General features: G+C 37.8%; 5 protein-coding genes and 1 pseudogene across 7 annotated transcripts; 2 read left to right on the top strand and 4 right to left on the bottom strand.

Moving 5' to 3' along the window:
• Positions 1-865: 865 nt before the first annotated feature.
• LOC103851078 (D-xylose-proton symporter-like 2) lies at positions 866-5416 on the top strand. Of its 2 annotated transcripts, none has more exons than XM_009127906.3 (15): positions 866-1064; positions 1171-1220; positions 1499-1596; positions 2102-2180; positions 2441-2500; positions 2591-2657; positions 2756-2880; positions 2961-3062; positions 3168-3536; positions 3611-3658; positions 3764-3826; positions 4098-4178; positions 4357-4455; positions 4613-4750; positions 5071-5416. In XM_009127906.3, the coding sequence occupies exons 1-15, from the start codon at positions 1058-1060 to the stop codon at positions 5200-5202; spliced, it is 1518 nt and encodes a 505-aa protein (XP_009126154.1). In that variant the 5' UTR covers positions 866-1057; the 3' UTR covers positions 5203-5416. The 2 variants fall into 2 exon arrangements, with proteins under 2 accessions (XP_009126154.1, XP_009126155.1); XM_009127907.3 differs by having other exon boundaries at positions 1053-1071.
• A 685-nt stretch (positions 5417-6101) lies between these two features.
• On the top strand, positions 6102-7734 carry LOC103851076 (NADP-dependent alkenal double bond reductase P2). The gene is made up of 4 exons (XM_009127904.3): positions 6102-6453; positions 6570-6750; positions 6834-7000; positions 7074-7734. Exons 1-4 carry the CDS (start codon positions 6217-6219, stop codon positions 7539-7541), a joined length of 1053 nt encoding a protein of 350 aa, XP_009126152.1. The 5' UTR covers positions 6102-6216; the 3' UTR covers positions 7542-7734.
• Positions 7735-7778: 44 nt separating this feature from the next.
• On the bottom strand, positions 7779-11155 carry LOC103851077 (ATPase family AAA domain-containing protein 3-B). The gene is made up of 8 exons (XM_009127905.3): positions 10487-11155; positions 10216-10311; positions 9854-9964; positions 9460-9769; positions 9270-9360; positions 8846-9176; positions 8570-8718; positions 7779-8479 (listed from the first exon to the last, which is right to left on the bottom strand). The coding sequence occupies exons 1-8, from the start codon at positions 10790-10792 to the stop codon at positions 7963-7965; spliced, it is 1911 nt and encodes a 636-aa protein (XP_009126153.1). The 5' UTR covers positions 10793-11155; the 3' UTR covers positions 7779-7962.
• A 2076-nt stretch (positions 11156-13231) lies between these two features.
• LOC103851075 lies at positions 13232-14403 on the bottom strand (annotated as a pseudogene).
• A 1066-nt stretch (positions 14404-15469) lies between these two features.
• LOC103851074 lies at positions 15470-17041 on the bottom strand. The gene has a single exon (XM_009127903.3). The coding sequence runs from the start codon at positions 16492-16494 to the stop codon at positions 15682-15684; it is 813 nt and encodes a 270-aa protein (XP_009126151.1). The 5' UTR covers positions 16495-17041; the 3' UTR covers positions 15470-15681.
• A 257-nt stretch (positions 17042-17298) lies between these two features.
• LOC103851073 (cellulose synthase-like protein D2) lies at positions 17299-23583 on the bottom strand. 2 transcript variants are annotated; one of them, XM_009127902.3, is made up of 5 exons: positions 22625-23583; positions 22421-22494; positions 21348-22230; positions 19825-20632; positions 17299-19287 (listed from the first exon to the last, which is right to left on the bottom strand). In XM_009127902.3, the coding sequence occupies exons 3-5, from the start codon at positions 22214-22216 to the stop codon at positions 17542-17544; spliced, it is 3423 nt and encodes a 1140-aa protein (XP_009126150.1). In that variant the 5' UTR covers positions 22217-22230; positions 22421-22494; positions 22625-23583; the 3' UTR covers positions 17299-17541. The 2 variants fall into 2 exon arrangements, with proteins under 2 accessions (XP_009126150.1, XP_009126147.1); XM_009127899.3 differs by lacking the exon at positions 22421-22494.
• Between the last annotated feature and the right edge of the window lie 1581 nt (positions 23584-25164).

Genomic DNA, 25164 nt, shown 5'->3' with positions numbered 1-25164 from the left:
ATATTAGAATTATGAACCTTTTAAATTCAAAAGCTGAAATATGATTACTAACTCTACCGACCGGTCGACCTTTGCCTCTAAATTAGTTTCTTTCTGACTTCTACGAGCAGTTTTTTAGAGTTTAGCATCGCTTATATATCAAGAATCAGGAATTCTCTCGTTAAAGAGACAAGATGTAGCAGTGTTTTCTTTCTCATAGACAGATCTAGCCGGACATATCATCTCTTTATAATGATTTAAGTCTGTCTATTGTTTAAACTTTAAAATAGATGGCAACAAAAAAAACTACGGATCGTTAACAAGTTTTTATTTATTTTTAATGAGATTTAATATTGTAGTATAATCATTATGTTATGATTAAGGTCAATTCATTTATTAATAATCAATTAGTTTTAAATTAGAACCTTCCATTAAAAAGACCAAGTCATCTTTTTGGGTTCTTAATGGTTGGATGCTAGTGGTCATTGTTAATCAATGGGAACAAGACGCTTTTTATTGACGAGTTGAACACTGTTTGTCATGGGCATCGAACACAAACCAAACAAGCTGAGTTAAGGCTTGTCCGTAACAGTCAGATTGATTACGGGCTATTAAACCTGACAACTCAACCTATTACAGCCCATTTTACGCCTATCTGTGTTATGAAGAGAAATAAACAAAGTGATTCTCATGACTCGCGAACACGTAAGATCACATTCAAGTTCGGATATAAGTTCGGAGACTCTTGGTGTTTTAGGCATAGAGAGAGAACGAAGACGAAGATAAAAGAGACTAGAAGCTTAATCACGTGATCTTGCACGTGTCACTGTTCAACCTGAGACACTAATTTTCCGTGGGTTTAAACTAATCAACGAAGACGCACCACAAATCATATGTCAAAGAGTTTGATTGATTGATGCATATACAGATCCAGCTTTGCTTTCTTCTTTTCATTTTTTATTTTAAGAAAAAACCAACAGCATTTGCTAGCAAAACCAAAAAAAAATCTCTCTAAATAAAGGATCGTCATCGCTACCAACCAACCTCCCACGCGTATCACTATCTTTCTTTCGCGTCTATGAACAGTAAACAGTGAATTCAATATCTTTGAATTTCAATATATTATTACAAAGAGTTTCATTGCAACAACCTCAATTATTATTATTATTTTTCCAATCGCTGGAAACGCAGCTATGGCGTTTGATCCGGAGCAGCAACCCACCTCTTCTGCTTTAGTAGAGGTATGAGTCATCTCACCGCAGATTTCACTTCGCCTTTTTTGGTTAAACCCACTCGTGATTCTTGACTTTACCATTCTAATAGTTTCCTCTTCTGGTTGAGTTTGATTTTGAATTTCCTAAAACTTACTAACATTGAGAGCTTTCTAGACGGGTATGAGCCATCAACATCGCAATTATCATATTAGGTAGCATGAGACTAGAGCTTAGATGCTTTGTAGGGCTACTGATAGTGTTTTCGTTGACAAGTTGCTGAAACTATATATATGTATGCTTTGTAGGTTGGTAAATCATCAGGTGAGATCAGGTCAGAAAGGGAGCCTCTTATTAAAGACAATCACACCCCAGAAAACTACTCTGTCGTTTCAGCCATCTTCCCGTGAGATCTCTCTTCTCTTCTATTCTCCAAGTTTTGGTTGCTTGTTCCTAAAAATAGAATCAGTTTGAGAGCCCACTTTGTAATGAAATTGTTCATGTCACCATAAGTGTCCTCATATGCCTGGAATGAAATGAAAATTGCAGACTGGTGTGTTTGGTTATGTTCTGTGTCGTTTAGCGTAATATGTATGATGACTAGGAAACTCGAACGCTGTATGAGGTTCTATGCATACCTTTCAAGTAAAACATTCATGTGGAAACACAACTCATGATTAGGAGCTTCGACCTATGTGTCTTTGCCTGTTTTCTTTTTTTTTTCTAGTTAAACTTATACTATCCAGTGATTTTTTTTTCTTTGTCTATGTAGTATATTGACAGATTGATCGAACGACCTCTTGATTATATTTATTCATTGCCAACTTATTGTTAAGTATGTTAAAATATAATGGCAGCGCACTTGTTTGCATTTGTCTTTCATGTTGAGAAGTTTTTTGTTTCCTTGTTAGGTTTCTCTTTCCAGCTCTGGGAGGACTCCTTTATGGTTATGAAATTGGTGCAACTTCTTGTGCAACCATTTCACTTCAGGTAAAGTTTAAACTTGTCTGAGATCCTACAATCTTCTTACGGTCTAACAAATCTAGTTTTAAGAAGTCTTTAGTCACCGTTTTCATAGCCTAATTATTATATACCTCTGGACATATGACTGAGATATCAAAACTATATCATCATATTTCACACTTTCCAAACCATTTCTCTCGTCACATACAAGTACATTATTTTGATTGCTTACATTCTTAAAGAAACCTATGACTTTGGTTTCTTACTGTGCTTCTCCTCTCTTGCAGTCGCCTTCACTAAGTGGAATTTCATGGTACAACTTGTCCTCATTGGATGTTGGTCTAGTTGTAAGTCTCCGAAACAATCTTTCCTGCTGCCTCCTTATTTTTTGAAACAAAGACAAATTTTCTTACCAACCATTGTTAAATGTTCTGCAGACCAGTGGCTCACTTTATGGTGCCTTAGTTGGCTCTGCTGTGGCTTTTACTATTGCTGACGTTATAGGTTGGTTTCTTTTCCACTGTCTTCATCCGGTAGACATAAGTATTTAGCACTGTCTACGTGTAAAAGAAACTGAAGTGTTGGATTTTTGAATTTGGAAGGAAGAAGAAAGGAGCTGGTTCTGGCTGCACTCTTTTTCCTCGTTGGAGCCCTTGCGACTACACTAGCACCAATCTACTCCGTTCTGATAATTGGACGTGTAACTTATGGGGTTGGAGTTGGACTGGTAAGAAGACTCATCATTTTCTTAAGTGTTTGGCTTCTCAAACTTGTTTTTAAGCAGAGGCATGTTATGTTATTTTTTAGGCAATGCATGCGGCTCCAATGTACATTGCAGAGACTGCTCCAAGTCAGATACGTGGGCAGCTGGTATCTCTAAAGGAGTTCTTCATAGTCCTTGGGATGGTTGTAAGTTCTTGAAGCTTTTGTGAAGCAGTTGAGTTGCTCCTCTCGTTTTTGAAATCTGCTTCTTCAACAAGTTATTCTCACATCTCCTCTGACAATTTTACGCAGGGAGGTTATGGAATCGGTAGTCTCACGGTGAATACTCTTTCTGGTTGGCGTTACATGTATGCAACGAGTGTTCCTTTGGCGGTTATTATGGGAATCGGGATGTGGTGGCTCCCAGCATCCCCTAGGTGGCTTTTGTTGCGTGTCATACAGGGAAAAGGGAATGTGGAGAACCAAAAGGAAGCTGCGATCAAATCTCTTTGCCGCCTTAGAGGTCCTGCTTTTGTTGATTCGGCTGCTGAACAAGTAAACGAGATTTTGGCTGAGCTTTCTTTTGTGGGGGAGGATAAAGAAGCCACGTTTGGTGAACTGTTTCAAGGGAAGTGCAAGAAAGCTCTCATCATAGGAGGAGGTCTAGTCTTGTTTCAGCAGGTTGGTACAGTCAAACTTAATCATCGCGTTTTTTTAGAAGAGTGATAACTAATGTATCCTTTGTCAAATGGCAGATAACTGGGCAACCAAGTGTTCTTTATTATGCACCATCAATACTGCAGGTTTTCTTTCTTCTTTAAATAAACTTTCTGTAGAGTGTAATGTTGGCTTTGTTGCACGAGAGGATTTTTAACTTCTTTTGCCTCCTCTCCAAATTTTCCTGTTAGACCGCTGGATTCTCTGCTGCAGGTGATGCAACAAGGGTCTCAATTCTACTTGGTCTATTGAAGGTATTCAGTTTCCTTGACCTGTTATCAGTGTTAGAAGCAGTGTCATTATAACTGTGTTAGGTTTTGAGTAAGCTTTTTTGTTGGTAACACTGTAAGAGACTTTATTGGTGAATTTAAAGAGTGGCAGTTGCGTAGTTGAAGGAGTTTAGAGCTAGATCTTAAGATTATGTTTTCCCACTCAATTGTTTGAACCGAAGAAAAATGTTGATGGACCCTGGGCTGCAAAGTTACTTTGCTTTCTAAGAAATAACGCTCGTCTCTTTTGCTGCAGTTGATTATGACAGGAGTAGCTGTTGTAGTTATCGACAGACTTGGAAGGAGACCTTTGCTTCTTGGTGGTGTTGGTGGCATGGTATGTTCTCTGTTTTTCCCACACCTTGTCTTTTCTCATTAGATTTAATGAGCTTGCTCTAAATCTACTGTAGGAAAAGTACTGTAAATTTACATCAAGCTCAGTAAATATTGAGTTCAATGATATAGAGGACTCAATGCTCCCAGTTTCTTCACTTATAACTTTTATTGTGAAACAGGTTGTCTCATTATTCCTGCTGGGGTCATACTACATCTTTTTCAGCGCTGCACCAGTTGTTGCTGTGGTTGCACTGCTGCTCTATGTGGGCTGTTACCAGGTAAACAAATAATTAACCGAAGTTTTGCTTGATCAAACTTGTATTCCGCAATGTTAATATTTGTCCTAAAAGTAGCATGGACTTTCTCATGAAACTCATGGCAGCTATATCTAGACGTGTTCTATAACAAATGTTTCTATTGTGATTAATCTTGCAGCTATCCTTTGGTCCGATTGGTTGGCTGATGATCTCAGAGATATTTCCCCTTAAATTAAGAGGTCGAGGGCTCAGTCTAGCAGTACTTGTGAACTTCGGTGCAAACGCGCTTGTGACATTTGCTTTTTCTCCCCTAAAGGTAATCCATCTACCATTCCTTTCAGAAACAAAAATCATCACTTGTTTATGCCTTTTCTGAATAGATAATTCTTTAAAGTTGGTAGCAAAACCCTTCGTAAATGATTGGCTAGATATAATATGTTAATTCATGGATTAGTCGCAGTGAAACTCTGTGAAAGATATATACACAGTTAGTAGTTATTTGTTTCTTAGGACCTTATGTTGGACTGTGTTGCAATGGAATTCAGATGTGTAGTCTCTGTTTGTTGTATTTTCTTTTCTGATTCAGAACGGGGACATGTTGTTTGGCTCACATGGGGCTCTGTTTTTATTTTGCAGGAGTTATTTGGAGCTGGGATACTGTTTATGGGGTTTGGTGTGATATGTGTCTTGTCTCTGCTCTTCATATACTTCATTGTGCCAGAAACAAAGGGTCTCACTCTCGAGGAAATTGAAGCCAAATGTCTCTAAACCTTCTGCACAACAGATCTTTATACTTCCTTAGTGTCCTGAGCAATGTTTTGCTTCAGACGCTCGAGAGACAATTATCATCACATTTACAAAACACTAGTGCTTAAAAATCTGTGTAATAATTTATTACTTTCACCACAGTGAATGTTATAAAATAAAGTTTTGAGACTTTAATATGTTCTTATGTAGAAGAAATAAAGAGCAGAAATTAAATGACACTAAATACACGAGTTTCTTTTCGAATTTATTAGGAAAAATATATACCAATTCGCTAACAAATTCAACATGCAAAATCCTACAATTTTAGGATAATTCAATCTTAAGATCAAATCCAAGACAACCTTTTCTTCTTCTTTTGTGCACGACTAAATCAGATTAATAGCAACTGAACTGGTTTGGTATGGTTATTGACAAGATCACATAGTAAACACATTGTTTGCATCGCACCTATTGCGCAAGAAATGGTGCTTATGCAACTAATTTTAGCTTCATTGGTTTTGCATTGCCATATATCAAAACCGTTTCTTTCACATTAAGACTAGATATATATATATATATATATATATATATATATATATAAAATCACTTTTAAATATATATTAGTAATATTACTAGAGGTTTAATGAAAGGTAATACTAATTCAATAATTACTTCTTATTATATAGACCAAACTCAAACCGACTACCATACTGAAAATTTCTCACACCAAACCTTAATCTAACGGAGTTATAAATGGTTTGTATTTATTTTTTAGCGGTAAAATTTTGAAAACCGAAACAAGACTGAAACTAAATCGTAAACCGGTTTGTTCAGCCCGAAACTATTGAATTAAATCACTAAACACTCGTCTCAAAAAGATCACTGTCCGAGAGAAAATAATTTACTGGAAAATAAAGGTTAACACTAACACGAAGATACTATACTTCTTGATTATCTCCTAAACCTGTGGCTTATATAAGTTGAGAAATAAAAACGTTTGAGAAGTTAACAAGAAAAAAAAAAAACATCTTAGTAATGGAGACGATGGTAATGAGCAACAAGCAAGTCATCTTCAGAGACTACGTTACCGGATTCCTCAGCGAATCCGACCTTTTGATCAACTCCACCAGCGTAAATCTTAAGGTATCTGCGGGATCAATGACAGCGTTGGTGAAGAATCTCTACTTGTCCTGTGATCCCTACATGCGCAACCTTATGAGAAAGCCTGATCCCTCTAGTCCTGCTACAGCTCTGTCTTTCATTCCCGGCAAGGTACATACAAGTAGAGCTACTGTATACTTATATATGATCAAACGTTTTTGTTCCCATGTTTGGTTTCAAGAACAGTTGGTTTAGCTTTCAAACGTTTTGGTTGTGTTGTTGTGTAGCCTATCTCAGGGTTTGGAGTGTCTAAAGTGATGGACTCAGGACACCCTGATTACAAAGAAGGTGACTTGCTTTGGGGAGCTGTTGGATGGGAAGAGTACAGTGTTATCACTCCTATTCCTAATCTTCACTTCAAGATCCATCATACTGATGTTCCCTTATCCAACTACACTGGCCTTCTTGGTATGTTACTACTCAGTTCAATGTGTGTGTTTCCAGAAGAACAAATGTTTTGTAGTAGTTCATCATTGTCTTTATATTGGCAGGTATGCCTGGTATGACAGCATATGCTGGGTTCTATGAGATCTGTTCACCAAAGAAAGGAGAGACTGTGTTTGTGTCAGCTGCATCTGGTGCTGTTGGTCAGCTTGTGGGACAGTTTGCTAAGCTGATGGGTTGCTATGTCGTTGGAAGCGCAGGAAGCAAAGAGAAGGTAATCTCTTAAGCTGTAACCAGCACGGTTTCTTGATTCAGGTTAACGAATCAAGTCCCCTTGATGTTTCTAGGTTGATCTTCTCAAGAACAAGTTTGGATTCGATGATGCATTCAACTACAAGGAAGAAAGTGATCTCAATGCTTCCTTAAAAAAGTGTTTCCCTGTAGGCATTGACATATACTTTGAGAACGTCGGAGGCCCAATGCTAGACGCAGTGATCCTAAACATGAGACCACACGGCCGCATCGCAGCGTGCGGAATGATCTCGCAGTACAATCTGCAGATTCCTGAAGCAGTATACAACCTCTGGCTCATTACTTACAAACGTATACGTATTCAAGGGTTCAACACCATCGATTACCTGCACAAGTACTCTGAGTTCTTGGAGTTTGTGCTTCCCTATCTACGAGAAGAGAAGATAACGTACGTGGAAGATGTTGCTGACGGGCTCGAGACCGCTCCTGCTGCGCTCGTTGGACTGTTTCACGGTAAGAACGTTGGAAAACAGCTTGTCGTGGTGTCTCGTGACCTTGACTGAGAAGTACCAAACTGTTGAACTATATGGTCTTGTTTTCTTGTGTAATACGTAAGAAATAGTCTAAAACTCTAAATATTATAGAATAATGTCTTGCAACTAAGAAAATCACTGTTAGTTATAAAAAATGTGAGGGTCTTAATCTTTATCTTGATAAATAAATAAATTGTGTTACTTCTTCAACAACATAAAGAAATTCTTTTGCCAAAGAGTCATGCTAGGATCTACTCAAGATTGAAATGACTAATAACCAAGAAGACTGAATCTTCAAACAATCCTATAAATCTCACCTTTAGAATCATAGGGAGGAACAATTTGGAAAATCAAAAATCTTTTTCTTTGCCCAAACCCTTTCATAAACAATGCTCGGGGTTTTGAGTTTTGAGTAATTGTTCAAATCTACAACATATGTTGATGTATGATTTCATTTCTTGTTACCTGTATCGGTTCCAGCTAGTTTCTTCCTCTGTTGATGCTCAGCGACTTTGTAATCAATCACCTCTCTGAAAAGGTTCGCGTCCAACAAACACTCCGCGCTTCCATACACAGCCGCTTGAACGCTTGCCATCAGCTTCGCGATCTCTCTACCTGAAAACCCTTTTGTTTTCGCGGCAGCTTCTTTCAAGAGATCCTCTGTGACGCCTCTTACCTCGATCTTCAGCTGGTCTTTCTTGAAAAGGCTTTGGAGCAAACCAGGCTTTTTAAGATTAGTCTTGGTAATGTACTTGTCCAGGTAGAGGTTTAGAAGCTTGAAACGCTCTTCTTCTCCGGGTAAGGGGAACTCGAGAGTCTCGTCGACACGGTCAGCCACTGCTGAGTCTAGATCACCTGGTCGGTTTGTGGCGAGCGCTAGGACTATGTCTTTGGACTGGTCACCGGTGCGAAAGAGGAGTGCGTTTAGTGCACTCCTTTGGGCTTCACTCATATATGTTTTGTTCCGCCTGTTGAATTTGCAATCAAATTAGCACAGAAAAAAACTAAAACCCCTTCAGTTAAGATTATCATCATCAGCTAGTGGATTTGCAACTTACTCGCAGAGAAACGCATCGGCTTCATCGATGAAGAGCAACAAACCTCTCTTAGACTTTTTGGACCAGTCAAACAGTTGGTGTATCTTTGTTACAGCCTGAGCTCCAAGGGGTGCAACATCTCCACCCGTCATCAACGCATAGTCCAGACCCTGAAGGGTAACAAATCAAAGGATGAGAGTGATTATCAAAGATTCTGAAGTTTAATTACGCACATGAGCAGCCAACTAAGATCTAACTATAATAACTATAGGCATAAGAAAGATAGAGAATGCATACAGATTTACGAGCCAGCTCTCGGGCAGCCATTGTCTTCCCGGTTCCTGGTGGACCGTAGAAAAGCATATTTCGAAAAGGTGCTTGGTGAGACTTTGTGTTGGCAGTTGCACTGGCTAACTGTTCGATTCTCTTTTGAAGAGAAGGGTGCAAAATAACATCACCGAATCCTTTTCCATTTGTCGATGCAGCTTCCTTACCACCACCCTTCAACGTGGACAAGGCACGAGAAAAAGAGCCAGACCAAGGGTACTTTCCTCTCGATGATTCTCTAATTAGAGAAGGTTGCCCCAAGACTCTATCCACGTAGCTCCAGATAACCTTGGCACCTTCTCTGCAACAAGTAAATTTATAAGCTGGCTAAGTTTCTCAACTCCAACAACAAGAACTCACGACTGGTCTTTTCGCAGCCATTTTTAGTCTTTACCTCGTTGTGTAGATTCCAGCTGCAAGAGCAGTGATACCTCCAACAGCAACAACCAGCTTGTTCTGATCAGTTAGAATCATACGCAAGCCCCCTAGAAAACAAGGATAAAGAGTCAATCAACTGCCAAAGAGAAGCTTCCACAAGGAATGAATTAAAACGATAGAGAGATACTGTGTCACTAATGTCAGACCTCCAATGTGATCGAACGTAGTATTGATAGCAGAAACCCATTTTTCCCTTTCTGCATTTGCACGATCGACAAGCATTCTCCTGTTGACGTCTTCAGATAGCTTCGACTCACGGGCCCTCCCTTCGGCTTCTGCCATAGCTTTGACCCTGATCGTCTCACGTTCAATCTCAGCTTTCTCCCTCTCCGTCTGTCGTCTCTGTGCTTGGATCTCTTCCTCGGTAGCTCGTCGAGCTCCTTCCCGCCTAATCGCTGATTCTTCTTGCATCCTCACGAGTTCTTGATTTCTTGTTCTCTGGGCTTCGTTCTCAGCCTGTAACAAGATGTACAACATAACTCGTAAGAAAGAATATAAGTCCTCAATCTTATTTAAGAAAGTATGTGTAGAATGGCATGCCTGCATCCTTTTTCTTGCTAATTCATCTTCATAGCGGGCCATCTGTGCTTTTGTTTGTGCTTGGTGTTGAGCAAGTTTCTTCTGTTCCTCGTGTATCACCCTTTGCCTTTCCTGGTAAAATTGGAAAAAAAGTCAGGCACATAATCTCACAACCTAGGAAGATTCAAAAGTTGAATAATGAGAGATGCAACAAAAACTATAGCAGCAGCAGTTGATATATTTACACCGCAGTTTCATTCCAGTAGGTAGCCAGAGAGTTGTAAGAACAAATTATATAAGCAACCAAGCGCAAAAAATCTCCAGAATCAGACCATGTAATCAATAATGTATGTACAATGAGCTTAAGAGTAAGTTGATCTTACAGCTTCAGCTTGTGATTGGAGAGCTTTAAACTCTTGGGCCTTAGCAGCAAACTCAGCTTGCCTCGTCTCTTCTTGTGTCTTAATTCTTTCAAATACCTACCAGAAACCAAACATTCATCAATCGTGAAGGCCAATCATAACAAAAAAAAAAAACACTTTTTGACACCTATCCTCATAATCCATCTTCCATTAGCTTCATCATACAAATCAAACTTGAGATTCTTTTCAATGTAAATCTCAAATCTAAAGAAAAAAAACATAAAATTCAAACCTTTTTGGCATGAGCAGAGTTGTTAATCCCTTTCACGGTCTTCGCCCCTCGCTCAAGCGCCTCGGGATCGAACCCAGCTGAAGTCGTCCTCGGATTATCGTTCCGAATCCGCGGAGGAGCATCGGACTCTTCGCCAGATCCTGGCGCCGGCGGAGTAGCGGAACCCTGCTGCGGCTGAGGAGTCGGAGAAGTGGAGAAACCGGAGAAGGTGAGAGGAGGTCCATCTGCAGAAGCGATGTTCGATTTCGAGAAGGAAGCGGAAGCTGCTAGAGCTGAGATCAAACCAATCGCACACTTCTGAGCCATTTTGTTTGCTCCTGGAATCTCAATTGGATTAAGAGGAGACTAAATTAGGGTTCTTCCTGATTGAAGAGGATTTTATGAGGAAGAGATTGACTTGATGATCAAGAAATTTTCACGCAGCCATAGAAATGGAAAAGCTGAGAGAGATTTTGCCAGGGTTTTGGTAAGGGTTTAGATCTCGGGTCGGGTTTACCCGATATTTGACCCGATATACCAACTCGCTCGGTCCATTTATGTGTTTATTATTACAAAATTATATCACTATATTTGATAAATATATTGACATTTTATTTTAACTTTGTTACAAATACTAAAGATCGTTTTCGTAATTTATTTCAATTTTTAAGAAACTATGCTGATAGTTTAATATAAATTTTTATGAAGAAAATTTCTAACTTTAATTTTATATAATTTTTAAAAAATTACTTTTGAAATAGTATTTGTAACATAGTCTAATTACATACACTAGGGTAAACCCGCCCTACGGGCGGGCGAGTAAATAAATTAATAATACAATTTTTAAAAATATTAATTTATTTTTAACTTAAAGTAGCATTGACTTTTATAACTTTTTACAACAATTTTAACTATTTATTTTACTCAGTGACAAAAAAAAACTATTTATTTTACTATTCATTTTAGAAATTATATTATTTTCTAACTAATAAAATTTTAAAAAGTTAGTATTTACTTTCTATTTAGTGGTTTGCTTAGTTTAACTATATCAATAAAGAACAAACTTTTTAAAAAATTACAGACTATTGGAGTAAGTAAATGAAGTTATTTTTTTCTCAGAACCGTGTTTGATGTGTATTCAAAAAGGTATTTACCTTAGACTCTTGAATCTGTACTATTATTTGCGAAGTAAATTTTTGCAACGGAGTTCTCACATTAAAAGTTAAAGCGGTTAATAGCTATACTACCCTTAATGAATTTGTATATAATTAACTATATAATCAAAAACGAATTTTTATTTATAATATTAATTTTTTTTTCAAAAAGATAAATTTTACATTGTGTTGTTATCTTAAAACATATTTTATATAATCAAAAACGAATTTTTATTTATAATATTAATTTTCTTTTCAAAAAGATAATTTTTACATTGTGTTGTTATCTTAAAACATATTTTTCAGTTATAAAATTTAAAATAAGATATAAAACTATTTATAATAATTAAGCGGTTAAAGTCATTGTTACCTTTAATGAATTTTATATATAATTAATTATATAACTACAAACGAATTTTTACTAATAATATTAATTTTCTTAAATAAGCTAATTCTTATATATTGTGTTGTTATCTTAAAATTTATTTTCAATTATAAAATTTAGAAAATAACAAATAAAAAATTTATAATTAAACATTAATCAACTAAATTTGTATAAATATATTTACTTAAATATTTTTAATATGTGAATGTTTTCTTTTACAATTTCAGCATAATAATAAACATATATATTTTAGTTCAATTTACGTCATATATTTATATATATATAATTTGATGTTTGATTTTTTTTTAAACAAAAATAATAAGTTATCATGCTGATTTTTGAATTAATAAAATATAAACTAATATATATATGTGTAAAACGATTAAGCCCGCAAGTGCGGACAAAACATCTAGTATATATAGAATTTTTGGGGCTCCAAATTTCTGAAAGTTTAGCCTCTCGTAGTGATTTAGACTTGAGGTTTCTCAACCCTCATAGTTAGTGACCTGTGTTCGAATCTTTGATTGTATATATATTTTGGAATATAATCTTTTATAGAAAGAAAAAGGAAACCAATAAGAAAAAGCTGAATGGCAAATCAAAAACGAATCAGGTCAAGTTTTATGGGTTAAAATAACATTTTTTCTGGAAGTTTTCTAAAAACACTATAAATCAAAAATCTTAATTTGAATTAGATATATTTCTAATCATTGTATCGCCTTTCAAAGAACTTTTGATACATTACACTACCTCGTTTTTTTCTCCATGCCACCATCCTCTTCGTTTATACACTGGTACTTTTTCCTCTTCTCTTTTGTTGATATAGTATGTTATGGTTTTGTTTTCATGATTTATATCCTATCAAAACTATATTAATTACATATTTACTTGTTATATGAAAGGCCCCATATTTTAAAATTGCCTTAGGCCTCTAGATAGCCTCGCACGGCACTGTTTCCTCTCTTAGTTATATATTTCTTTCATAAATTGAATTGTTTTTTGAGAGGCAATCCTGGGCAAGCACTTTGCTTCAGACACAATGATGATCGAGATACAAAGACTCATGTTCAGTTCAAGTTTAGTAGACAAACTAAGTCACTTCTGTATTTCTGTCTGTTTTTTGATATTCTAGTCTTTGATATTTTTTTTCTACAATTACTTCTAATCTAAGAAACTGTGTAATGTATTCGTCTTCTATTATCTTAATGTACTTTCTACCTATGAAACTGTTCAATCTAGTTCTCTGTTTTTATTCAGTATAATAATGCTCTGTTTTTTCAATCATCTTTTTTTTTGTTATTGCTCATACTTACAACATTTCTATTCATTAACATAACAATTTCATGACAAAATTCATGTTGTTATGAAGATATTAAGATAATGATCAAATGCATATAGGATAAAATGATATCACCACTTCGGTTTGGTGGGGAAGGAAGCATCTTATTGATTCCACAGACACCCCTGGTTTCCCAGTGTTCATCCTGATGTAACCTTTCTCCCCACCCTCCATGTTGGTCCCCAAGAATTTTTCACAATGATATAATCTGAACCCTTGCTTGATCCATACCCAACTGCAGTAACACCATGGTCCAAATCGACCACACTGCCCATCAAAGACATTTTTCACATACCAAAACACAATAATTCAAACATCAAGAAGATTATTCATTTTCCATGGATTTAATAATGTACTTACACCGCTGGAAGTCTCTAGCAGAAGCATCAATAGCGACACTGAGAGATTGATGAGCCAATGCCTTCAAGAGATTTTTCTCATCATTTCTACGTGCATCTTGGTGCCCGCTGATAGTTACCATTTCAGATTCATCTGGTTTAAAAACAAAGAGAATTAGTACGACCAATTTATTCCTTTTTTGCAGTTACACAAAAACCTTTTGCATTTAGAAAGTTCCTTCTTCCATAGAGTAAGGATAATCCTCTTCCTTGCGAATACGTTATTCACCACGTACTCAAAAGCATAATCCATGAAACCACTGTTGCAGCCATTGTTGTAAGTTGTGTCACAGACTACAATCTATGAGTTATGGTTCAGACAATGCTGTCAAGTTTGCGGTCACAATCTTGTTTACACCTTCCACTGCAGCAACTGTCCAAAAACGCCCAATAACTTCCTGCATAACAATTCAAAAAAAAAATCTAAATAAAAAATTAAAGCTATAACACATCAGAGTCCAAGATTTTTGCTTACCGCAAGAGCCTTGGTTCTTGACATAGTGCACGGCTCCTTTCGTTCTCCACTCAACAGATTTAGGCAAAGCCTCACATCAAAGTCCTTATAAGCGAACTCTTGCTCTTTCTACATCAGTCTTGAGCCCCAAACTCCATAATCTCTTCTTAATGATGATCGGAACACTCCGTAACCTCTCCTTCGTGGCTCAAATCTGAAAACTCGTTGAGACCAAGCCATTAGCTTTTCACTTTCTTGTTAGTCTGAATGCAACTGAATCTGTTACTGACGCTTGGTCACATCCCAAGCCACTCTCATAAATCTAAACCTCGAATTCGCTTCTCCAAAGGTCCTGGTTTTATCAACCGAGTCTTGATACAGACATATATAACCAAGCCTTCAAATCACAGAAAATGAAATTTTTTTTTTTTTGACATCTCACAGAAAATGAATTAACTTTGGTGTTTTCACAGTTTGAGAAGATGATGTTCAAAGGAAAAAAGCTAGCCTTTTTATAGCATTTTCAATCAGAAATTTAGATCCTTTATACCTGAACACCCCCGATCAGGTCTTCCTCCGTCAATATCATCGTTCAGATCGTGTACCTTTTGACGGCAACAGGAGCCGCATGGGGGAATCGTAATCAGATCTTCTCTTCTTCGTGTTGGAATTTCCAGATTCAACTTTTATCGGAGAAGATTTCTTGAGTTGATCACAGAGCTTGTTGATGTTTCCTTCGATCCATCCATGGGGACGAAGGCGGGTGAAGTTGAGACCACGGACCAGTGTCGCAGAACCAAAAAGAAAAAATACAGCTTGTATATAGAATAGAGGAGAAGCTGAAGCGTGAGTGATCACAGAGACAGATGATTAATTAAAGGAGGAGGGAGGAAATAAGTCGTAAATAGGAGTGGAAAAGTCGTGCACGATATACAAAAATGGAGAAGATGACTTGCTGGCGTTGTGTGGATGATGACGTGGATCATTAAAATGATATGATTGGTTGATTTAATTGGCTGACGTGGATAGGCTCAATAGAGCTCATATATCCCTTTTAATATAGTATAGATATGTTACTATATTAATACCACAATAGATTTTTTTTTTTAAAAACAAGTGAATACTATTTACTATTACAGATTAGTTGCTTTCGCTAATACTATAACTATAAAATATTGTATTTTTATTAATTGATGAAAATTTTGTAAGCTTAAATTGTTTTCAACGCTCTTGCTTGCACATATTTATTTATATAAGTTTCGGAAAGAATACAATTTTTAGTCAGCCATACGTTTGAATAAATAAATACGAATTGTTTTATAAAGAAGATCTTTTAAAGGAATATAAGAACTAAAAACATATTTGAATTGGTTACAATATATGAATAGATCATATTTTCTTGTTGTTACATATATATAAAAACTATAACAAGTGAATACTGTTACACATTAGTAGGTGTTATCCGTGCTGTCCGCGGAGTTAAACTTTACATGGCCATTGCTATGCCCATCACGCACGATAGCAATCCGAGAAGGACGACAAAACCTGACGTATCTCCCTCACGAATCGTAGAAGAATCTGATTTTGGCACAAGAGTCGGACTGCTGGTCGGAGAAGGAGCAACATGAGTATGAGTATGATCATCAGGACGAGAACTATTGTGATTACTACTATTGTTAAGAGGACTATCGTGTTCACTATTGTCATGAGGACTATCGTGTTCACTATTGTTGTGGCTGCTAGGGCAAGAAATGAAAGGCGAAGTGTGATTATCACGAGGAGAATCGTCGTTGATAGCACTTGGAGATGGTAATATACCGTCGATGCCATGGCACTTGATAGAACCTAAGCTACATATATTGCGGCTTATGATCTTGACATTGTTGAGGAAGTAGTTTAATCTTCCACCGTTTGTGATCTTGAGGGTGTAATGTGGTAAAGAGGACGGAACAATGGAGCCGTTGGGGATGAGGTTGAGATGTTCGAAAAGAAGAGGGGAAGGGATCGAGTGGCGAAGCAAGAAGTCAGAGATAGAATCTTGTTGGATAATGTTTGATCTTGAAAGGGGTTTGTCCCTTGGCATCAAGAATGTGATATTGGCTAGGAGTCTAGGGTTTGTGGAGTGTAACATGTTGATGAGCATCACGAAAGAGAAGTAGTTTGCTTTCTCCATTTCTTCTATGGCGATAGAGAGGTCATGGTTGTTTCCATGATGAGGACTCTTTTGGGCTCCTGTTGATGTTGTTGTGATTATGACTAAGATGAAGAAGAGTGTCACATAAGTTTGAATAGCTCTCATGTCTTCTAATATCTTTCTTGTTCTTTTTTGGGGGGGTTTTGGAGAATGGATTGATGGGACGCTCAAATATAGTCTCTCATAGTATCCGATAAGGTTTGTTTAAGCGATTTAAAAGGTTTAGTTTTGGACATGCGTGTGTTGTTTTCCACCAAATTAACTGATCATGGTAACTGCATGGTGAGCGAGTTTGCAGTGAGTTTGTTCAACTAATACGACGTGTGATTTCAAGTGTTATATCTAATACTACAAATTGCAAGTAGTACATACTCTGTAGAGTTCATGTAAAAGCTGAAACTATATCAATAAATAGTATAGTAGATATTAATATTTTTTATTTATTTATTAGGTTATGAGTTTAGATTATTCCACGATTAGTTTCACAAATAAAAAAAATCAAATTTTTTAGAAGTAATATTGTAAACTTACACTTTCAAACAAAAATAACAAATGTATGACATATTATAATTTTACTTTTAAGAGTTACTCTTTACAAATGTAGATGTTAATTTTGTTAGTATTTGAAATAAATAGAAGAACAAAAAGAAATAAATATCACTAGTTTCGAATTTGGTTAATTTTGACGAATTTCTTCTGAGATCTACTAAACATCATGCCTCTAAATGTCCAATGCATTAGATTCTTGTTTGAAAAGTAATCACAATAATGCTTTGCTTTCTCACATGGTTGGCACGTAGAGTCATGAAGATTGGATACACGTCTACAAATTGTCAGAACTATATAGATCTCTTGATTGTGCTTTTGTCCTCATTATGATGTTTGGATCTATTGGCATTGACCATTTAGTTTCAATAAAAAAAAATATTATTGCTCAGTAAAAAGAGAAAAAAAAAACATGTTATAAATGATACAACGAGAGAACAAGAAAAATAAAAACGACAGAAACTAAGTGGTAAGTACATTCACTCGTCTCGTTCAGACTATATTTAGCCGATCTCTGTCCTAATCAGACAGAAATAACAAAAAAATATAACAAACGAATGTGACTTTTCTTGAGAAGCACTTAACGATTCAACCAACCAAAACCTATCATGGAAAACTGAAAGACCCTCCGATCTCAGTATTACCAGCCGGTGGATTAATAGCAACCCAAAGAAGAGAGATCGTAATAGCAATAAGACCAGCCCACACATAAACAATCGTCGGCGTTCTCCCTCTCCTTCCCATCAACCCTTTAGCAAAAGGATAAAGATGAGCCAACACCCAGAAGCTAAAGAACACTCCTCCTATCAACTTACTCCACTGAGGAACCACAGCGTAAATCGTCCTGCTGAATCCCACCGCAATAGCGATCAAGTTCACCATCATGATCGTTATAGGAGGGATCATAAGCGAAGTCCATTTGACCATGTACAAATCCGCAAACTCGTCGTCCACGTCATCTCCTCCTGACTTGGTAGTGAGAGTGAATGAGATCTCAACTCCAGCTATGACTTTGAGCAAGCCTTGAAGAACAGCTGCGAGATGAGCACTTGTTCCACCAATGAGCCAAAACTGTTCGTTTCTCCACCACTCTTCTAGTGAAATCCCCGACCATTTGATCTCCAGCAAGGCGAGTAAGCAGAGAGTGATGGAGATGATGAGAAGGTAGACGAGGAACGTGACATTAAGCGTCTGGACAATGAACTGACCAGAGAAGAGAGACAGAGCAGGGAGGAAACAGTATACGATAAGAAAGATCGATGTAAACGGGTAGATACCGACGTTTAAGTAAGCGATTCTCTGGAGGATCTTCATCTTAGGGCTAGCGAGAAGCGCATTGTTACGCGAAAAGAAGATCTCAACAGATCCAGTAGCCCAACGGAGAACCTGGTGAAGCCTATCCGTCAAGTTAATAGGTGCCGTGCCTCTGAAGGCATCCCGCTTCGTCACGCAGTAAACTGACTTCCACCCACGGTTATGCATTCTGTACCCCGTCACAACGTCTTCCGTGACCGACCCGTAGATCCAGCCGATACGGGACCCCCACTCGGTCTTATCCTCGTACCAGCACGAGATAACAGCGATAGCTTCGGCTACAGTGGACGCGTCCAGAAGCTCACGAGGAATCGTGAGCGCGCCGGGCGGCCGCCCGTTTTTTACAGACGGGTGGTCCGCCAAAGGCCTGCCTTGGAACTCAGCAACGGGGATGGAGTCGAGGAGGAACGTCGAGTTACCGAACTTTTTGGGGACTAAGTAAAGACTCATCTCCTCGTCATCATACTCACCCATCCGCAGAGCTATGTTCTCCTCAGGGATGTGATTCTTCTTCTTCTTACCACGAGGGAAACAACAACCGCAGCAGCCAGAGGAACGTTCTCTGGACCGAGGCGGGTCGAACCCGTAAAGAGCTATTCTCCTGAAGAGACAACCGGTTCCGACGTAAACCGGGCCCATAAGCCCATCGAGAGCTCTCATGTTGACATCAAAGAAGACAGTGTTGTGGTTAGCGTATCGATCAGAGGGGTCGATACCTTCGAACCGTTGCGGGAACTGGACGTAGCAGAGACGGTCGCCTCCTCGGTCCATCATGAAGCACATACCTTCTCGCATTGCCTCGGAGTTGTATATGTAATGGTCACAGTCGAGATTGAGTATGAATGCTCCGTTTGACATGACGGCAGAAGCTCTTACTAGTGCGTTCATGGCTCCTGCCTTCTTGTTGTGATCATAGCCAGGACGTTTCTCACGGGAGACATAAACAAGGAGAGGGAGACGAATGTCCACATCGTTTAGATCAATAAAACCTTCGGAGTCTCCATGTAGTGGCTCATCACTAGGTGGCTTCAACATCACCTGACATCAGTTGAGACAAAAATGAGATGTTGATCCATTGTCTGAAATACGGATGGGCTTGGTTTTCCGTTCTGTTCCGGTTCGTTTTATTTGGTTTTAGAGATATAAGAACCATTTCGTTATTTATAAAATTCGGTTTGGTTTCGGTTCATTTAGAGTAATAATGTTAGAAACTAGATAATATCTGATAAAATTTCGGGTTTCTAGTAATTTTGGATAATTCAATATAAATTTAAATATTTCAGATAACAATTATTAGGATAATTAAGTTCTTTCGGATAATTTTAAAATGATTCGGATAAAAAAAATTTGGTCAATTTGGTTTTTAGAATAGTACCGTTTATAAATAGGCTTTTAAAAAAAATATTGTTAATTTTAAAACTAAGTATAATTAGTATTTTAAGTATATAGACTATATTTTAGATATTCAGATACTCATTATGTTCTCGGTTTGGTTTTCGATTTTATATGTCCATGCCTAGTCTGAAACTTGACGTCCAAGAAAATTAAAAAAGGGATTAGTAATCAACTTTATACCTGAATGATACCAGCGTGGTCACCTTTGGCGTGGTCACTAGCAGAAGTCAACCAAGTTCCAGGCCAGTGAGTACCATCAGCCATCCACGTAGCTTTCTTAATCTTAACAGGCTCCAAAAGCTCATCGTCTCTGTTCTGCCTCTGCATCTTCATGGCTTTAATCTCTTCTCTAGCGTGATAAGCATCAGAACGTCTCCTGATGGAGTCAGGCAAGCTGTTAATCCTGACTTTGAACTCATCGTACTCACGCTTAACACGTCTCCTATCCTTGACGAAGTCAGGTTTCACTTTGTTCTTGTAAGGATCTCTCTTTAAGCTAAAGTAAGAGTCAGGATTCCTCGGCTCTATCGTGTGTTTACGACAGAAAGGAACCCAAATGTTTGCAAAGCTAGCAGCTTCAGCCATGGCTTCAAACGTTAGAAGCGCTCCTCCATCATCTGATACGTAGCAAGCAAGCTTCTCACAAGGATAATCAGCAGCTAGGATCGATAAAATGGTGTTGGCAGTGACCAGAGGAGGTTCTTTCTCGGGATCTGCTGTAGAGACAAACACATCGAGACCAGGAAGGTCTGACTTTCCTGTCGGGTTGCTTGGTGTTGGGGTTTCGAACTTCTCCTTAAGGACTTGGAGATCAGTGGAACGGTTAACGGGGCATAGCTTAGGGAGCTGATCAAGAAGCCAAGAGAAGGCGAACCAAAGCTCGCAAACTACAGACATTCCCCATAACCATATAGCATCTTGGTTTTGATGCTTTATCCTCCAAGACAAGAACAATGCAAGTACAACCACACGGATCAATATCAAAAGCCTGCGAGAAAAGAAATAACATTTTTATTAAGATATATATATATTTTGAATGTCATGAGGTTTTTACAGAAACTATGTTATATATCATTAGTTTCGTCTAAGGCATAAACACATTTATCCGGAATTCAAGAACCTAACCGAACCGAAAAAGAGGTTTGGTTCCGGTTTGGATCATAAATCAACCCAAACGGATTTTATATTTTTAGAACCAAAGAACCAGAACCAAATCAAGAACCAAACGGATATCAAAATTTCTATGATATAATTTATATACTTATAAATATTAAATATATTTAGTGAAATGATAAAATAATTTTAAAATATTATTTATATACCAAAATACCAAAAAATGAATTGTCAGAATTTTTTTTAATTCAAAATAATAGAATTATCCGAAATATTCAAATTTTTTATCCGAAAATTCAAAACATCTGATATTTAATCCGAAAACCGATTTTGACATTTTAACCCAAATTAGCCAAAAAAAACGGAACAAATTGAAACCAGATGCAAATTATGTCGGATATTAGCCGGTTTCTAACTTTGTTACCTGGACCGAACCGAGAACAAAAAATCCGAACCGGAACCAAAACCGAACCAAAATCGAATGCCCATGGCTAGTTTTGTCCAAGCAGTCATTCGAACCGACACTTTTGTCTATTAAGAGCTTACAGAACTGGATTAAAAGTGAAGATCTAAATACTTTTGTCTGTTACCTGTATGGACTAAGAACAGCAGCAGGAATATTCAGCTTCCTAGTAAGTGGCTTCCAAGGCTTGCTCATCAAATCTTGAGTCTCCATACCATCACCATCTCCATCCTTACCGCTCCCAAAGTTCCCATCCTTCGTCCAAAACGCATTCCCATAACCATAAGTCCCACTGGTCTCAAACAGCCACTGGTTCTGATCAAAATCTCCGGTCTGACTCCTCACCATAGCCGACTTATTATTCGACTTCATCAACGACAGTCTCCTCTCCATCTTCGACCCGCCGCCCTCGCCCCCGGGAAGCCTCTGCTGATCACCCTGGTCGGTCATATCCGTGTTCTTGTACGGCTCTTTACACCCGGGGCAGATCCCACCACCCGTCTTAACCGCATCCACGAAGCAGTCTCTACAGATTTTGAAGTCACATTCACAAGGGAGAAGGTCTTGGCCTCTCCCGTCGGTCATCACCTTAGCATCACAGCCAGGGATGGCGCAGGAGGATCCTTTAGCGCCAGCCATCTGCGGGTGGTTGGTCTCGGTTTCGATCACTTTGTCCATGAGGTGAGCCTTGGTGGTGCTGTTGAATCCTCCGGTGAACATGGAGTTGGAGACGTACTGCTCTTCGACTTTTTGGGATATGGAAGGGTCCGTTGTCTGGTTGTCTGGCGTCGGAGGCATGTGGACGGTGTAGTTGTTGAAGTCCACGCTGCCAATTTCGCTGTCGAGGTCGTCTCTGGAGTAGTTGACATAGCGGCCGGAGTTGGTTCTTCTAGCGAATGTGACTGTGTTGGGAACGTAAGGTCTTGGTGGATCGGTGGCATCGGAGTTGTTTGATAGGTTCGATGGAATTTTACTGAAATGTTTATTTGATGCCATTTCCTGGCAGATCCCTGAAGAAACAGATGCTTAGCAGAGAAGAAACAAAGATATCTAAAATGATCATAATATAGAAGAAATCTTAAAACCTTAGTTTCATTACAAGAAACAGATCACTACATGGATCTAAAGGGTTCAATAAATAACAACAACAATCTATTTCAAATTCGAAAACCAAAGTACAACATAAAAAGGCATCTTTACCTTTAAAAGAAGAGCTTTTATGTAGTTTTCAAAATTTCAAATCCGAGGAAATCTTGAATTTCCAATACATATTCCTTCAACACCAGAAGTGATAAAAGAGACAGAGAGAAAGATGAGATGACATTCAGACAATAAGAGACGATCGCACCACGAACTTATAGGAAAATGATTAAAAAAATAAACAAAAACCCACGATTGGTTTACCTTAAGAGTACGTGACAGAGGAAGAGAGAATCAGAAGAAACTCAGATCTTGGGGTTATAACACTTTGTAATTAACAAATCTGTCTGAATGGTTCAACGCGGTCAAGTCGTGCCAGCCAACTTGAGACGAGAGGCATTTGAGAATTTGAGAAGAGATGATGATAGTGAAAGGAAGAAAGACTTGAATATGAATAGGGGGAAGAAAGTAACTTAGTCGTGAGCAAGTACTCGAGCACTCCTCCTGCTAATAAAATAAGTATTTAATATCCTATTCAAAGATCTTAAGCTTTTGTTGAATAGAGAAGAGAAGTAATCGAGAGGGAAGATCTCAGCTCGATTTCAATTTTATTACTGAGAGTAGAAAAAAAGTTTTGACGCGGAGACAGCGGATACGAAGGTGGACCACCGCCGAGAAACAGGTGGACGGAGCAGACTTTTTTTTTGTTTTTTGTTTTTTTTTGGTTTAGGGCTGAAGTTTTTCGGACAAGGTAGAAAGTACGAAAGACTATTTAACTTCTTGTTGTGTTAAAAATAAAACTATTTAACTTCTTGTCAAATTATTTTTATTATGGTGAATACTGAAATTAATAAACAATGTTGCTATTCCTCCTATATTCCCATTTTTTGTATGTATGTTGGATTCAAAGTTTCTTTTTCTCTTATATACTGATTGAAATAAAATAAAAGAAATTAAACATTTTAAAATATGTGATTTGGTACGATATAGAAGATTTCCAATTTCAAGAAAAAAAATGTCGTAGGGACTCAAAAACGTGTAAGCACACCTTGAAATTGTATTGAAGAGATGAAAAGATGAAAAAGAAAAGAAAATGAAGATGGTATTTTGGGAAAATTTTCAGAGGAAGTAAAATACGAGGTCGTCGAGACTTTTATGATATTCAAAGCATATTATTTAGAGAAAAAGACTAGGATAGCACCAAACCAAGTTTTTGTTCTCAAAGTAGCACTCAAGGCTCAAAGTCACAAAAATAGGTTTCATTAAAGAGGTAAATATACACCTATACCCTTTGGGTTAATTAATTCAAACCTTAGGGTTTAGAGTTAAGGGGTGGGGTAGGCCTGGGCTCTTTTAACGTAAACCGAAATCCGAACCCCTAACCGAGTGAAATTTTCGGGTTCGGACCGGTCATGGATGTAAGGGAAAACCCGATTGGGTTTTGAGAATCCAGCAATTCGGAGGTCGGGTCGGGTCGGTTATAACCCGTTATCCGATTAAAAACCCGGATTAAACCGAGGTTTAATGACAACACTACACATATACATATGTCGACTCCTCGTTTATACATCGTCTTTTCCTCTTCTCTAGTTCTTTGTCTGAAACGAACCCTAGTTCCCAAAAAGGTCTCCTCGATTAAACCTCTTAAAGATTGCAATGTACAATCGGGCCTCTATAAATCATCTGGATTCTCTCTATTCGGCTTCATCAGAGCTTTCAAGGAATCAATCACAGGTTCTTCTTCTTATTTCTTTGTTCTTCTTTGTCTGAAACTCGCTTGAAATTCTCGTTATATAGTTTGAAAACAGTTTAATGTTATAGATTGAAGCTGAAGTAACTTGTTTATATTTCGAATTGAGTTAGAAACTTGTTTAGGATTATCTAAATCGTCTGTCTCTCTGTTTTGTATTTGAAAATTGAAATCGAAATTGGTTTGGACTTGTGCACTGACATATTGTTTCCGTTGAAGCAGATGGACTCAACATCAACACCTGATCGAGAAACCCGTAGCAAAGAAGATGAGGCAGAGTTTCTAACTCCCGACAGTAACAGAGACAAAAGGAAACAATCTAGTGCTGCGAGTTCTCAACCATCTAAAGTGAAGCGGATCCTTCCTACAAGATCAGATGTGTGGGAACATTATACAAGAACTAAGGAGGACAGAGACCGGTGTCTATGCAACTACTGTCAGAAAAACTTCTCGTGTCTCACCACATCAGGGACCACAAACTTGAGGAAGCATCTTGAGGTTTGCAAAAACCATCAAGCGTGGTCTGCAATTCAAAAAAACAAACAAGAAAATGTATCTGAGGATGGAAAGCTGAAGGCGGGTAAACTTACTGAAGCTGTGTTTAGAGAAGCAACGAATGAGATGATTGTGCTGGGCCAACTACCTTTAGCGTTTGTCGATAGTGTGGCATGGAAGCATTTCTGTAAAAAGGTTTGTTGTTCTTAACTCTTAAGTGTCATTTCTTGCTTTAAGCTTTTTTTACCCGTATATAAGCTTATGTTTCTGTTATATTTGTTTGTAGGCAAAGCTAGGATACAATCCTCATTCAAGAAGGACTTTAACCAAAAACATCGTCAAGTCGTATGTGGAGAAGAAAGAGGCGTTGAAGAAATGGTTTTTATGCAACAAACAACGTGTGTCCATCACTACAGATATATGGGTTTCCCAAACAACAGGTAATGCATTAGAAATATATTTGATTCATCACTATATAAATATGGGTTTGACGTTCTTTATGTTTTTTGTAGGTGCTAGCTACATGGTGATTACGGTGCATTATATTGATGCTTTGTGG

The sequence above is a fragment of the Brassica rapa genome, chromosome A02, assembly GCF_000309985.2.
Source record: "Brassica rapa cultivar Chiifu-401-42 chromosome A02, CAAS_Brap_v3.01, whole genome shotgun sequence".
Classification (NCBI taxonomy): Eukaryota; Viridiplantae; Streptophyta; class Magnoliopsida; order Brassicales; family Brassicaceae; genus Brassica; species Brassica rapa.
The sequence above is the reverse complement of the archived record's forward strand: the minus strand, read 5'-3'. Positions and strand labels throughout refer to the sequence as shown.

Bases quoted from the DNA above. Each gene is read 5' to 3' on its own strand.
- LOC103851076 (XM_009127904.3), top strand. From the start codon at position 6,217: ATGGAGACGATGGTAATGAGCAACAAGCAAGTCATCTTCAGAGACTAC. The intron at 6,751-6,833 runs GTATGTTACTAC...TTATATTGGCAG, and splicing joins CAACTACACTGGCCTTCTTG to GTATGCCTGGTATGACAGCA. The intron at 7,001-7,073 runs GTAATCTCTTAA...TGATGTTTCTAG, and splicing joins GCGCAGGAAGCAAAGAGAAG to GTTGATCTTCTCAAGAACAA.
- LOC103851073 (XM_009127902.3), bottom strand. From the start codon at position 22,216: ATGGCATCAAATAAACATTTCAGTAAAATTCCATCGAACCTATCAAAC. The intron at 20,633-21,347 runs GTAACAGACAAA...CTTTTCTCGCAG, and splicing joins GCTGTTCTTAGTCCATACAG to GCTTTTGATATTGATCCGTG. The intron at 19,288-19,824 runs GTATAAAGTTGA...AACTGATGTCAG, and splicing joins ACCACGCTGGTATCATTCAG to GTGATGTTGAAGCCACCTAG.
- LOC103851078 (XM_009127906.3), top strand. The intron at 2,181-2,440 runs GTAAAGTTTAAA...CCTCTCTTGCAG, and splicing joins GTGCAACCATTTCACTTCAG to TCGCCTTCACTAAGTGGAAT. The intron at 3,827-4,097 runs GTATTCAGTTTC...CTTTTGCTGCAG, and splicing joins TTCTACTTGGTCTATTGAAG to TTGATTATGACAGGAGTAGC.
- LOC103851077 (XM_009127905.3), bottom strand. From the start codon at position 10,792: ATGGCTCAGAAGTGTGCGATTGGTTTGATCTCAGCTCTAGCAGCTTCC. The intron at 9,770-9,853 runs GCATGCCATTCT...ATCTTGTTACAG, and splicing joins TAGCAAGAAAAAGGATGCAG to GCTGAGAACGAAGCCCAGAG. The intron at 8,719-8,845 runs GTATGCATTCTC...GTTACCCTTCAG, and splicing joins GAGAGCTGGCTCGTAAATCT to GGTCTGGACTATGCGTTGAT.
- LOC103851074 (XM_009127903.3), bottom strand. From the start codon at position 16,494: ATGAGAGCTATTCAAACTTATGTGACACTCTTCTTCATCTTAGTCATA.